Below are 13,842 nucleotides of genomic sequence, written 5' to 3'. Positions count from 1 at the left end.
ATAAAGATTCCTGCCAAAACAGCATATTATACTACAGGATTTAAAATTTTATATGTATATATATATAAATAAATTTATATATACATAAATTATATATCTATAAATAAATTATAGATATAAATTTTATATATAATTTTAAAACATATTTTATATATAAAATGAATATTCCAAATCTGGAAAACAAGCATTTTTCTACACACATGTATACATACACACACATCCCTTTTTATTTTGTTGATCTCTTAAATTTAGGAATAATTTTTTGCAGTATTATAAAGACTAATTAGAATGTTTTCCCAAATATTTTACTTGTAGGTATCAACATTATCATTGTTTCAACCTGTGATTTGCTCATAACATCAACACCAAATAAACCTCCCCCCAAAAGGAAGGTTTACTCTTCCTGCCAACAGCAAACACCAAAGCCAACTCATATTCCTAATTACTCATCTTTGAAGCATGTTTTGACATGAATGACTCAGAAAGCTGGGGCACTGCCAACTGCTGCAAACTGGTGCAACAGCACCTGAAGAAATCTGACAGCTGTGGAGGCAAAATGACTCTGGGAAAATCGAATCTACTCCTATTTAGATCCAGGTAAGGAAAATGTTATTTTCTGAAGAAGCAGGAAAGTTAATTCTCTTAAGATTTCTTAACAGTTAAAGAACTGTGCTTAGGCACAACACTATAAGTTTTGTTAAAGGTACCATGAGAAAAAAACAAAACAAAACTTCCCTTGGTCTTTCCACTCCAAAGATCTCAATATATAATTTTATAGTTTTTTTTTCCGAACGTCAAAATTTTGTTAAAATGAAAAGCTTTAGGCAAAAAGAAAAAGAAAGAAGAAAGCTCTAGGGTAGGTAAATACTAAAGAAGTAAAAAAATGAGTAAGAATTCACCTTCTACATGACGAGGAAATTTAAAAAAACAACAAAATTTTCATTTCATTTCATAAAGAAATGTGTGTGCGTGTGTTTTCTTGTAATATTCTCAATTGCATTTTATTAGGTCACTCGCCAGGTGGGTCCAGTCCTTTAATCAGAATCCCAGTCTACAGCCAGACCAGTATAAGGTGTAGTTCACACGCTCAAAGTAATTAATCTGGCATAATGATCATTAATAGGCCAGCAGAGCACTTGAGCTGCAGCCCACTTACCTTACTAATTAAACTGACAATCTGGCACTAGGTAGCTGGAATACAGGGTTAGATCTCCTCTTTTACTCAAGAGCAGTAGAATGATGAATCTCAGAGGTAGTCTGAGTGAACCACATAAGACCAATACATTCTCCACTCTTGTGGGGATGTTTTTGTTTGGCCACTTTTCCCCCAAAGACCACTTCAGCTTCCTCAATTATGCCAGACCTAACAAGCAAGTTTCTGAGCCAACTATTTCTGGTTGCTACCTCCTGATGGTCATTTTCCTTCTTTCAGAAATAAACGCAACGGTTCCTGCAATCGCCATGACCCAAAACAAACTGTGTGGCTAGGAAGTTATCCAAATTCAGCTTCCCTCTCTGGAACTTGCAGCCCTGGTGGCGCAGTGGTTCAGAGCTCAGCTGTTAACCAAAAGGTCGGCAGTTTGAATCCACCAGCTGCTCCTTGGAAACCCCATGGGGAAGTTCTGCTCCGTCCTGTAGGGTTGTCATGAGTTGGAATAGACTCCATGGCAACGTTTTTTTATTTTTGTTTTTCTCTGTAATTTACCGCTTTCTTTCTAACCTCTTTATCTGCATAGGTCCCTTTGAATTCTCTATCTGTATGTAGGCTTAAATCTCCCTCAGATCTGTGCCACTTCACATTAAATACATGTGCAGTTATCTTGTCTCTCTGATAATTAATGCAGATATTAGGGGTGAATGGCAATTCAGTGGCCTGGGCTGGACACCTTCCATTACCTGGTCTGTCACTGTATGGTCCATTAAGCAGTTTTCATTTCACCTTATGCGCCCATATAAAACCCAAGCTAGATGTTTCTCAAATTACAGCCAGTGCTAAAGACTATTAAATAGGCTCCTCTTTTTGTTTTTAAAATCATCTCTAAATTTACTGGAGACCATCTGAGAAATTAAATTGGGCAATATGTGTAGATATGTTCTAAACTCCTCTGTTTTCCACAGTCTTCCATCTTCTTCCCCATCCCCCAAAACGGTATTCATTGTTTTATAAGATATACTAGTTGTAGTGTTTCTCATATTTAAAATAATATACTTTCTTGTTTTTGTTTAAGTCTCTTAAAAAAAAATTCTAACCAAATTATCATTGTTGTTTCGACTCATTTTACAAGTGGGGTCTTTAGTTTTCCAAAAATTCTCTTATGTTGTTCTAGCTTAATTTTACATCATTCTATACATACAGAACATACATGTTTACATCATGCAGAAGTCAGTGATCAGAGGAGTCATATGGGGAGGCTTAGCTGTTCTTAAAATCTATCTCATTACGCAGGGCTCATTCAGACAGGCTAATTCAGCTGCCAGGCAAGGGCTGGACACTCAAAGGGCTGCAGTGGTCAAAAATCTACAGTGAACAGTAGAAAATGTATGTAAGTGATCACTTACCTCCTTTTGATCAACAATTATTTCGAGGTCTTCATCACTGCTTAGTTTTCCATATCCTTTTTCTTTACTTTTCTTTGAAAGAATAATTTTAAATGATCATTTAGTTTCTTTCCATTAATAATCTTAATTCCCACTTAATACTCTTTAAAGATAAAAGTCTTAGCTTTGTTCACAAGTCATAGTGCATCATGCTTTACGTCAGTCTCTCATGTATACCAGCAGAAGTTTTTATTATCATACCACTGGCTTATAATAAATCATTAAGTATTTCTAGTTAGCCTCTCCCAACAGAATTACGCTTTTAATCCTTTTCTGAATATCCTTACGCTTTGCTTTTCAATTCTGTAGTTTCAGAAAACATTCTTTAATACTTTGGGATAAATAAGCAATTCCTTGAAGAGTCCGAGCACATTTTTTTTTTAAACACTGAAATTGCATTTAGTAATTATACCATGCTTGACTAGAACTATCAAATGCTCTTGTTTTAATACCATATATATTCTTAAAATAGGAGACGTATTCTATAACTCATATAATAAATCTTCATATTTACTACATTTGGTTATAAATCAGATGGAAATTAACATTTGAAAAACAATTTTGAAATAATTTAAAAAAGATAAATAAAACAATTTCCAAAATTAGGAAGTTTTGGAACATTGGAAGATTACAGACAATCTTTTAAAATATATGTTTTGGCATTTTGCTTTTTTCTATTTTTGCCTCAGTGATCATTCCCAGCTATCTCCCACATAGCAAAATCTGTATTATAAGTTCTTAAGTCAGAAAAGGACATAGGCCGTGACAACCATTTTCCTGTTGTGCTACAAGAGAAAGATGATACGTCTGAGTATACATATATATATTTAATTCCCAATGCAATGGGTGCTGGGAATACCAGAAATGTCATGTTGCTTCTTCATAATTTCAGAAACCAAAGTACCTCTGTAAAGGACCAGCAACAAATGGAAAAGAAAAATTCTTACACAGTTACCTGTAGTACAAGGTTATTACTTTTTTAAAAAATAACTCTCACTTCTGAGTACTAACTGTATCAATCAGAATTAAGGTAATTAAAAAGTATTTCTTATACATTGATTTACTGTGTCATATCAGGATCCTAACCTTTTTGAGGGAAGAAGGACATCCTTCAGCTAACATGACATAAATCTTTACACTGCGGGACAGAAGTTCTCATTTCCCCCCCCCCCATAACATTCCAGAACTGGTTTACACACACACCCCACCCGCCAATAGGCATGCCTCCTATTTTTGTGTTTTATTGTAATAAAGAGATTTCTCAATCTTCAGGTGTTAGGATGCACAAATAAAACTCCACTTCTCATTCATATATTAATGAATCTAACCACTTAGAACAGAACAGATGGCCACAGTATTTCTTTGTATTATTATTCTTGTCCTCATTTGAGGTTCCATTTCAGGATTGATGGAAAACAAAAATGACCAGGTTGGTTTTGATCAAAACTACTTCCTTCCTATCACTTTGCTTTTGTATCTTTTTAGCCCATTGTTTGCCATAAGGTATTGTCCAGAGACCCTCTAATGCAAAACATTTAGAAATGCCTTTCCAGATATTGATCTGTATACGTACCAAGTAGCTCATTTGCATGACCCGGTTTCTGGACAAAAGGACAGTGAGTAGAGATGGAATGTGGGTCCTTCCATCCATTTCACTGTCAGACATCCCAGAATTCTCTGCACCAGCGGCAGTGACTTCATTGCCAGGACTTGCTGACCAGGGAACCACAGCTCTTGCCCGGTAACAGTATTTATGATGTACAATGATTGAAGCTTCCCTGCATCACCGCCTTGACTTTGTAAACATTGTGAAATTTTGGGCTAGCACACAAAATCATTGAAACTAAAGTTTCTTCTTTTCCTAATAATTTTTATCTAAGCACTTCTGTGCTCCCTGACTACTCTTCCAGTTTAATGTTTTTTTTAAAAAAAATTTATTATTAATTGTATAAATTTTTGTAGCTCATCCCATGCATATGAACTACTCAGCCTCCTTGTCATAAAAGCTCTTGATTTTCTCCCTTTCTAACCACCCCCACCCTGGCTTTCTTGGCAATCACTGCTAATAGAACAATGTCAGCATTCACAATTCGAGATTTCAGCTTCTGCCGATACCAAATTCCACTTCTCCAATTGAATGCCAATTCCTTAGTACATTTTCGGAGGAAGAGGCTAGGTCGGGGAAGGAAATTATGTCCCCTACTACTGCGAGTAAAAGTTGGGATTTTCCAAGAGTGGGAGAGACATTTAGAGCTCTGATTTTGTACTTAAGTCCCTAGTTTCCACATCACAACAGTACACAGAGCCAGAAGTCTTACAGTTTTACCCCATAATTAAGCAATATTTCCTAGTTTGCCCCATTACCCCAGGGGGAGCAATCCTTTTCTAAACCAGCACGGTATTCACTCACTGCTTATTTCTAGTGCGAGCATAATCCTCTTTCAAGTACTCAGCTTACCACTTTGACTGCTAGATCAGCCACTCCGGGCAGGGATCTTCAGTTCTCCTCCCTCCTCCCAGCCAGAAATCCCTGTCCTCTATCTATGCGCTTTTGTCATGTACAAAAAGCAACTCCACAGCTTCTGGTGGTGGTCTCTCACAGAAACCAAAGGGCTGAACTAGGTAGGAGAAAGAAAGCTACCTCCCCACTGTCCAAGCGTGAGGGGGCAGGGCTTCTGTGGGAGGAGAAGCCAGAGGGTCATCACTTCCTGTGCTCCTCCCTCTCCCTGGGGAGACTCTGGAGCTGAGCATTTAAACTGAGGCAGTAAGTTAGGCCCTCTAGGTCCCCACTTTAGTATGCTGCCTGCTTAGGGTAGATTTGGTGCCTCACTCATTGAAGTGCAGCTGGGGAGGGAGCTGAAAGGATGAGGAGTTTCAGGTGGGAGAATTGAGGGAGAGAGAGGAAATAGTTATCATCCCTGACTTCTCACTCTGTAAGAAGCTTTCAGCTCAGGATATAGGTGTTCTATCCCTGAAACCCCAAGGGCAGTCTCTCTCCATCTTCCCCACACCACTCTGAGTACCCTGAAGAACTACCTGCACCAGTGAAATATACTTCCTTAGTGCTGATAGCTTTTTAACACCCTTAAATCAGATTCTCCACTGTAGTTTTCTTAAGGATATTGAACCTGAACTAGTAACCTTTCTCTCTGTGGACATTCCACCCTCTCTCCTTAGCCCTATCTACTTCCTACTTCTCTCTCCCACAAAAGTTGAACAGAAACGTGGGTTTATTCACTTGAATTAAGTAAACCATTGGACTTGGAAACTGTACAGGAAAACAGAATATTATGACCACAGACATAGAGTGTTTTAGATAAGGAAAATTTTGCAAGTAAGTAACAACAAAACCTGAACTGTATGAACTAATGGGATACAAATCTGAAAAATGAAGCCACCTATGTTCATCTCAGAATAAAGGTTTATTAAAAAGTAAGAGTTCTAATTGAAACACATTAGTTATACATGGGTTGAATTAAAAGGATTCTTCACAGTCATTAGGAATGGAACATATAGTGGAAATCTCGAAAGGGAAAAGGGACACTTGATTTAGCTAATTGTACAAATTAGCTTCAATTGCAATTTTTGTCTCATGTAAAAATAGATGTAAATGGTGAAGATTACATATAAATATTTCAAGAAATTTTTTTCTTGTTATTTATTCAATATTGTAATAATGAATGACATTACCAAAAAAAAAAAAAAAACAAAAAAACCATTGTCATCGAGTCAATTCTGACTCATAGCGACCCTACAGGACAAAGTAGAACTGCCCCACAGGGTTTCCAAGGAGTGGTTGGTAAATTCAAACTGCCGACCTTTTGGTTGGCATCTGAGCTCTTAACCATTGCACCACCAGGGCTCCTGAAGGACATACGGTAGATATGTATTTATTAAAGCAAATGCCGCATGCAGAATACATAATACGGCTACAAGAAGAAAAGACCTTCTTACAGTCTTCTTCATGGTGGTCAGTATTGAATTCCTATTCTCTTTTCTTCTGCCCTAAAAGATGATTTCCTCATATCTGCTTTTCCTAGAGACATTCACCTAATCTCTCTTATCTCTTCACTGTCAAACTTGAAAGAGTGGTCTACAGTTCCTACTTTCTGTTCACTTCTAAGCCAATTGCAATCAGGTTGCAATTTACTGTAATTGTGTTCTTGACGGTCACCAATGGATTCCTAATTACTGAATTCTCTAGTAACCCTTTCTTAGAGCTAACTCTATGAATTAGTCCCAAATGCAGTGTGTGATTGACTACAGATGTCAAAATAAATATAAATATTACTCCTTTTCATGGTCAAGTTTTTATTAAGTATTTTAAAAAATTTGTGCTATTTATTTACACTATTTCAACTACTAAATGATGTTGCCACCAACTGAAAAGAGCATCAATGAGAAGGAAGACAGAGAAGGGAAATAATATGCTCAGTGTTAGGTTGCTGAGTCGTGGTGTCCTTGAAAAGCTCATTCAAGTGAACAGATCCAGACAGCCATTAGGATATCTTGCCTATATCTAAGAAGAAAGGTAAGGGGAGGGTGCTATGGATTCAGGGGTAATTAAAATTGCAGAAGTGGATGAGCTCATTAAAGAAGAACATGTAGAGATGGAAAAAATAAGGACAAAGACCTGAGTCCTAGGGAATAGTTATGTTTAAAGAATGGGTGAAAGAAAAAAAAAACCAGTGCCAGAGAATGAGTAGGAGTGGTCACAGGGCTAGGAGGAGAACCAGGAGAATGCAGTCAGAGGAAGGGAGCTAGACAGCATCAAAGGCTGATGACAGATTAAGTAAGTGCAGGATCTGCAAACTTTCCCTGTAGTTGGTTGGCATTTGGGAAGTCATCAGTTACTATAGGCACTGAAGAAGTGATGAAGATGGAAACCAGGTTATACTAAATGAATGAACACGTTGGAGATAAGGGAGTGGGGATGCAAGAAAAGACTTATTTTCCTCTAGAAAACCTTGAATGAAAAGGAAAAGAAGCAGCAAAAGTGCAAGTGGGAAGACAATCCGGGGAAAGAGCATCAGGAAATTTACCAGAGTTTCCCCCCACCCCAGTCCCATGTGTAAAGGTACTAAACATGTTTTATAGCTCAAGGGGAGCCCTGGTGGCACAGTGGTTAAGAGCTGGGCTGCTAACCAAAAGGCCGCAATTTCAATCCACCAGCCGCTCTTTGGAAACCCTATGATGCGGTTCTACTCTGCCCTACAGGATCCCTCTGAGTTGGAATAGGCCTGATGGCAATGGGTTTGGTTTGGTTTTTGGTTATAGTTCAAGGAGAAGGAACTAGTAAAAAACATGAAAACACGGTTACCAGAGAGGGAGAGGGAATAATTGATGAAACAAGAAAGGAAGAAAAAAACCCCTTTGGAGAAAAACCAAATGTTTCTCTTTCCAAATGTATGTCTAAGTATATTTATAGAAAAATGTCTGAAGGGAATATACTAAATATTAGAAGTATTTTTCTCTGGAAGATGGAGTTACGCATGATCTATGCTTTTCTCTTTTTACTTAGGAATCTTTTTGACACGAGAGTAAATTTCTTGTATAATAAGAAAAAATAAGTAAACCAAGTATGGTTGCTTTAAAGATCCATAAAACTGCCATAGAAAAAAAACTCATTTAAAGTCTGCTTTGCAGAAAGAAAGACTGGGCCATAGTTGTACCCTTCCTTTATTATGTTTCTGGAGGAATAAAAGGCTTTTTTTTTTTTTTTAATGTTGAGATTCATACTACAGTTATTGCTTGTGTCCCTTGTGGCAATAGTGGGAGAATGGCAGAATGCATGTTTTGTTTATTGCATTTAATATGCCCCTTTCCCCTTGACTCTCCCTTGTAATATTAAGCTTCTCAGTTCTTTGACAGTATTTTGGTCCCATGCCACCTCTTTTTTTTAAAGCTCCTCAGCATCAGCACAGCCACACACACCATTGCGAATGAACCAAAGAATCAATGAAGAAAGAAAGCAGGAAGTGAAGGGAAGGATGAGTTTCCCCCGAATGGCCTGGACGAAGAGTTTGACAGCTTCCCTTGTTTAGGATGTAAGCCTGAACAGCCCTTTTTTTTAATAGAAAGTAACACCCTGCCAGTTGAAAGGACAATTTCAGATCTTTTATTTTGCTTACATATGGGGGACACTAACTTTCTGAAGAAAAACAGAAAAGGCCGTTGTTAGAATTCTTTGTAGAGGAACTTGTAAAGTATGCCATTTTTCAAGAACTGCCTTTTTTTTTTCTTTCTTTTTAAGAGATGTTCACTATTGTGTGGTATTTTTTTTTTTTTTTCCAGTAAAACAAAACAGCCACAGGAGGCACTTTTTCAGTTTGGGGCCAGACATGGATCAATATAATTCAGTTCTTGAGGTACACTGCTGGGTGAAAAAAAAGAATATAAGGACAACAAATACATTGTAGTACTTTAAGTCGTGTTTTAAGTCATTCATATATGTACAGATTTTTGGTAATTTTTAGCATTTAAGGCTAATTCTAATTGGGAAAATAGATATTCCAGTTACTAGTTAGATAATAAAATGTCTTGACCCAGAATACAATTTTCACATGACATGGAAGTCCTTCCTTAAAGCTAGTTGTTCTATCTTCATTTGGCTTTAGGCATGTAAGATAATAACTGGAAGAATTTATAAAGTTTCTTAAAAATATTTTCTATTTTCTACAGGTTTTCAAAGGTAAAAAATTTCCAACATAATGTCCACTAAGAAACCTTGGTGGTGTAGTGGTTAAGTGTTACGGCGCTAACCAAAGGGTCAGCAGTTCGAATCCGCCAGGTGCTTCTTGGAAACTCTATGGGGCAGTTCTACTCTGTCCTATAGGGTCGCTATGAGTTGGAATCGACTCGATGGCACTGGGTTTGGTTTTGGTTTTTAATGTCCACTATGATCACCCAATGTTCTGCAGTGTCACTTTCTTAAGTATACAGATTCAGTTTTAAATATGTGCCTTCAACAGGTATCTTTTCCAATATTTTATTATGAAAAGTTTCAAACATATGCAAAGTTAAAACAATTTTACAGTGACTGCCTGTATACTCGCCACCAAGATTCTACCTCTAGCTTTGTATTAGATTTGCATTATTGCATGTCCGTCTAACTGTTGTTGTCGTTAGGTGCAATTGAGTTGGTTCTGACTCTTAGCGACCCTATGTACAACAGAATGAAACACTGCCTGGTTCTGCGCCATTCTCACAATCATTGTTATGCTTAAGCCCATTGTTGCAGCCACTGCGTCAATCCAACTCATTGAGGGTCTTCCTCTTCTTTGCTGACCTTCTACTTTACCAAGCATGATGTCCTTCTCCAGGGACTGATCCCTCCTGATAACATGTCCAAAGTATGTGAGATATAGTCTTGCCATCCTTGCCTCTAAGGAGCATTCTGACTGTACTTCTTCTAAGACAGATCTGTTTGTTCTTTTGGCAGTCCATGGTATATTCAATATTCTTTGCCAAGACCACAATTCAAAGGCATCAATTCTTCCTCGGTCTTCCTTATTCATCCATCCAGCTTTTACATGCATATGATGCAATTGAAAATATCATGGCTTGGGTCGGGCACACCTTAGTCTTCAAGGTGACATCTTTGCTTTTTAACACTTTAAAGACGTTCTTTGCAGCAGGTTTACCCAATGCAATGTGTCTTTTGATTTCTTGACTGATGCTTCCATGGCTGTTGATTGTGGATCCAAGTAAAATGAAATCCTTGACAACCTCAATCTTTTTTCCATTTATCATGATGTTGCTCGTTGGTCCAGTTGTGAGGATTTTTGTTCTTTATGTTGAGGTGCAATCCATACTGAAGGCTGTGGTCTTTGATCTTCATTAGTAAGTGCTTCAAGTCCTCTTCACTTTCAGCAAGCAAGGTTGTGTCGTCTGCATAACACAGGTTGTTAATGAGTCTTCCTTCAATCCTGATGCCTGGTTCTTCCTCATATAGTCCAGCTTCTCGGATTATTTGCTCAGCATACAGATTGAATAGATATGGCGAAAGGATACAACCCTGACACACACATTTCCTGACTTTAAACCATGCAGTATCCCCTTGTTCTGTTCGAACAATTGCCTCTTGATCTATGTAAAGGTTCCTCATGAGCACAATTAAATGTTCTGGAATTCCCATTCTTTGAAATGTTATCCATAATTTGTTATGATCCACACAGCTGAATGCCTTAGCATAGTCAATAAAACACAGGTAAACATCTTGCTGGTATTCTCTGATTTCAGCTAGGATTCATCTGACATCAGCAATGATATCCCTGGTTCTGTGTCCTCTTCTGACTCTGGCTTGAACTGCTGGCAGTTCTCTGTCAATATACTACTGCAGCCGCTTTTGAACGATCTTCAGCCAAATTTTACTTGTGTGTGATATTAATGATATTGTTCGATAATTTCTGCATTTGGTTGGATCACCTTTCTTGGGAATAGGCATAAATATAGATCTCTTCCAGTCAATTGGCCATGTAACTGTCTTCCAAATTTCTTGGCATAGAGCAGTGAGTACTTCAAGCGCTGTGTCCATTTGTTGAAACATCTCATTGGTATTCTGTCATTTACTGGAGCCTTGTTTTTTGCCAATGTCTTCAGTGTAGCTTGGACATCTTCCTTCAGTACCATTGGTTTCTGCTCATATGGTACTTCCTGAAAGGGCTGAATGTCGACCAGTTCCTTTTGGTATAGAGATTCTGTGTATTCCTTCTTTTGCTGCTTCCTGAGTCGTTTAATATTTTCACCATAGAATCAATCCTTCGATATTGCAATTGGAAGCTTGAATTTTTTCTTCAGTTCTTTCAGCTTAAGAAATGCAGAGCATGTTCTTCCCTTTGGGTTTTCCATCTCCAGGTCTTTGCACATGTCATCATAATACTTTACTTTGTCCTCTCAAGCCGCCCTTTGAAATCTTGCGTTCAACTCTTTTACTTCATCATTTCTTCCTTTTGTTTTAGCTACTCGACCTTCAAGAGCAAGTTGCAGAGCCTCTTCTGATATCCATTTTGGCCTTTTCATTCTTTCCTGTCTTTTTAATTACTTCTTGCTGTCTTCATGTATGATGTCCTTGATGTCATTCCACAAGTCCTCTGGTCTTTGGTCATTAGTGTTCAAGGCATCAAATCTATTCTTGAGACAGTCTCTAAATTCAGGTGGGATATACTCAAGGTCGTACTTTGGCTCTCGTGGACTTGTTCTAATTTTCTTCAGTTTCAACTTGAACTTTCATATGAGAAATTGATGGTCTCTTCCACAGTCGGCCCTTGGCCTTGTTCTGACTGATGATATTGAGCTTTTCCGTCATCTCTTTCCACAGATATATTTGATTTAATTCCTGTGTATTTCACCTGGCGAGGTCCATGTGTGTAGTTGCCGTTTATGTTGATGAAAAAAGGTATTTGCAATGAAGAAGTCATTGATCTTGCAAAATTCAGTCATGTGATCTCTGGCATTGTTTCTATCACAAAGGCCACATTTTCCAACTACCAATCTTTTCTTCTTTGTTTCCAACTTTCAAATTCCAATCGCCAGTAATTATCAATGCATCCCGATTGCATGTTTGATTAATTTCAGACTGCAGAATTTGGTAAAAATCTTCGGTTTCTTCATCTTTGGCCTTAGTGGTTGGTGTGTAAATTTGAATAATAGTCATATTAACTGGTCTTCCTTGTGGGCGTATGGATATTATCCTATTACTGACAGCATTGTACTTCAGGGTAGATCTTGAAATGTTCTTTTTGACGGTGAATGCAACTCCATTCCTCTTCAAGTTGTCATTCCAGCATAGTAGACCATATGATTGTCCAATTCAAAATGGCTAATACCAGACCATTTCAGCTCACTAATGCCTAGGATATCAATGTTTATACATTCCATTTCATTTTTGATGACTTCCAATTTTCCTAAGTTCATAATTCATACATTTCAGGTTCCGATTATTAATGGATGTTTGCAGCTGTTTCTTCTTCTGAGTTGTGCCACATCAGCAAATGAAGGTCCCCAAACCTTAACTCCATCCACGTCAATAAGGCCGACTCTATTTTGAGGAGACAGCTCTTCTCCAGTTGTCTTTTGAGCGCCTTCCAACCAGAGGGGCTCATCTTCAGGCACTATATCAAACAATGTTCTGCTGCTGTTCATAAGGTTTTCACATAAGGCTTCTACTTTTCACAAGTAGACTGCTGGGTCCTTCTTCCTAGTCTGTCTTAGTCCGGGAGCTCAGCTGAAACTTGTCTGCCATGGGTGGCCCTGCTGGTATTTTAATACCAGTGGCATAGCTTTCAGCATCACAGTGACACACAAGCCCCCGCAGTACGACAAACTGACAGACAACGTGGGGGTCTATCTAACTATCCATATTTGTGAAACACAGTATATATTATCATATTTACACACATTATTTCCTCCAAGGTTTATTTTATTTAATTAACCTTTTAAGAAATTCAGAAAAGCAAAACCATTGTTTCAACAGGCTTCCAAAATAAAAGCACTAGAAAGTTCAGGATTTGTCCTCTTACAGCAAATCGTCTTTTATTTGAAAAGTGAATCAGTGAACTATATTTCTAGTGTGAAGCGCTAGCGATAGGTCCTATCACTAGGATGAGAGAAGAGGATTTCCGATCAATAGCAAGTGATCAAACGTCTTAACTTTTAGACACAAATCTATGATGTGATAGGGAGTTCAAGTTGATATTAGTCATCCTGTCCTTCAGTTTTATATCCTTGGATCACCAGTGTCTCCTGTATATATGAACAGCAACAAATAAATCCATCTTTACTTTTGATTATATAACTATTCACCTATGGTTCATGCCAGAGAAGCATCAAGCCTCAGGGCAAGGACAGGATGGCTAGTGGCTTCTCAGAGGAGTTATATTCTTTATGGAGCAGTACGTGGGCAGCATATTGAGAGAAAAGCAGCCAAGAAACCAAAAATTAAACTGGGAATCTCAGTTATGTCAAATTCAGAAATATTCTGTGCTTCTTTGAGGATAATAAGTAAACTGTACTCAACTCTCCCTCACCCACAAACAAGTGAACAAAACCACATTCAAAGAAAAAAACAAACAAAAAATGATGTCAGCACACCTGGCATCTCACACCTGCCGCAGACTTCCTTTGTAACAACTGATCTGGCCGTGACGATTTTATGACCTTGTAAAATAAAAAGTTTTTTTTTTTTTTTTTAAATAAAACTGCAACGTTTTTACTTTAATTAAAAAGGAAGAAGAACCACACTGC

General features: G+C 37.8%; 1 protein-coding gene across 5 annotated transcripts in view; it reads right to left on the bottom strand.

The window, feature by feature from the left end:
- The window catches only part of PEX5L (peroxisomal biogenesis factor 5 like), a 266,941-nt gene that overhangs the window by 194,713 nt on the left and 58,386 nt on the right, over nucleotides 1-13,842 (bottom strand). The window contains exons 1-3 of one of the 5 annotated variants that reach the window (XM_049881845.1): nucleotides 5,057-5,392; nucleotides 4,172-4,393; nucleotides 2,560-2,631 (exon numbers count right to left, since the gene is read on the bottom strand). The exons of 3 other annotated variants lie outside the window; for them this stretch is intronic. In XM_049881845.1, the coding sequence (XP_049737802.1) occupies nucleotides 2,560-2,631; nucleotides 4,172-4,264 (165 nt within the window). In that variant the 5' untranslated portion in view covers nucleotides 4,265-4,393; nucleotides 5,057-5,392. Of the gene's footprint in view, nucleotides 1-2,559; nucleotides 2,632-4,171; nucleotides 4,394-5,056; nucleotides 5,393-13,842 lie in introns of those variants that run through there. One more of the 5 variants, XM_049881863.1, reaches the window with a different exon arrangement.

This window comes from Elephas maximus, chromosome 1 (assembly GCF_024166365.1).
Source record: "Elephas maximus indicus isolate mEleMax1 chromosome 1, mEleMax1 primary haplotype, whole genome shotgun sequence".
Lineage (NCBI taxonomy): Eukaryota > Metazoa > Chordata > Mammalia > Proboscidea > Elephantidae > Elephas > Elephas maximus.
Note: the sequence above shows the minus strand (reverse complement) of the source record. Positions and strands in the feature narration are given on the sequence as shown.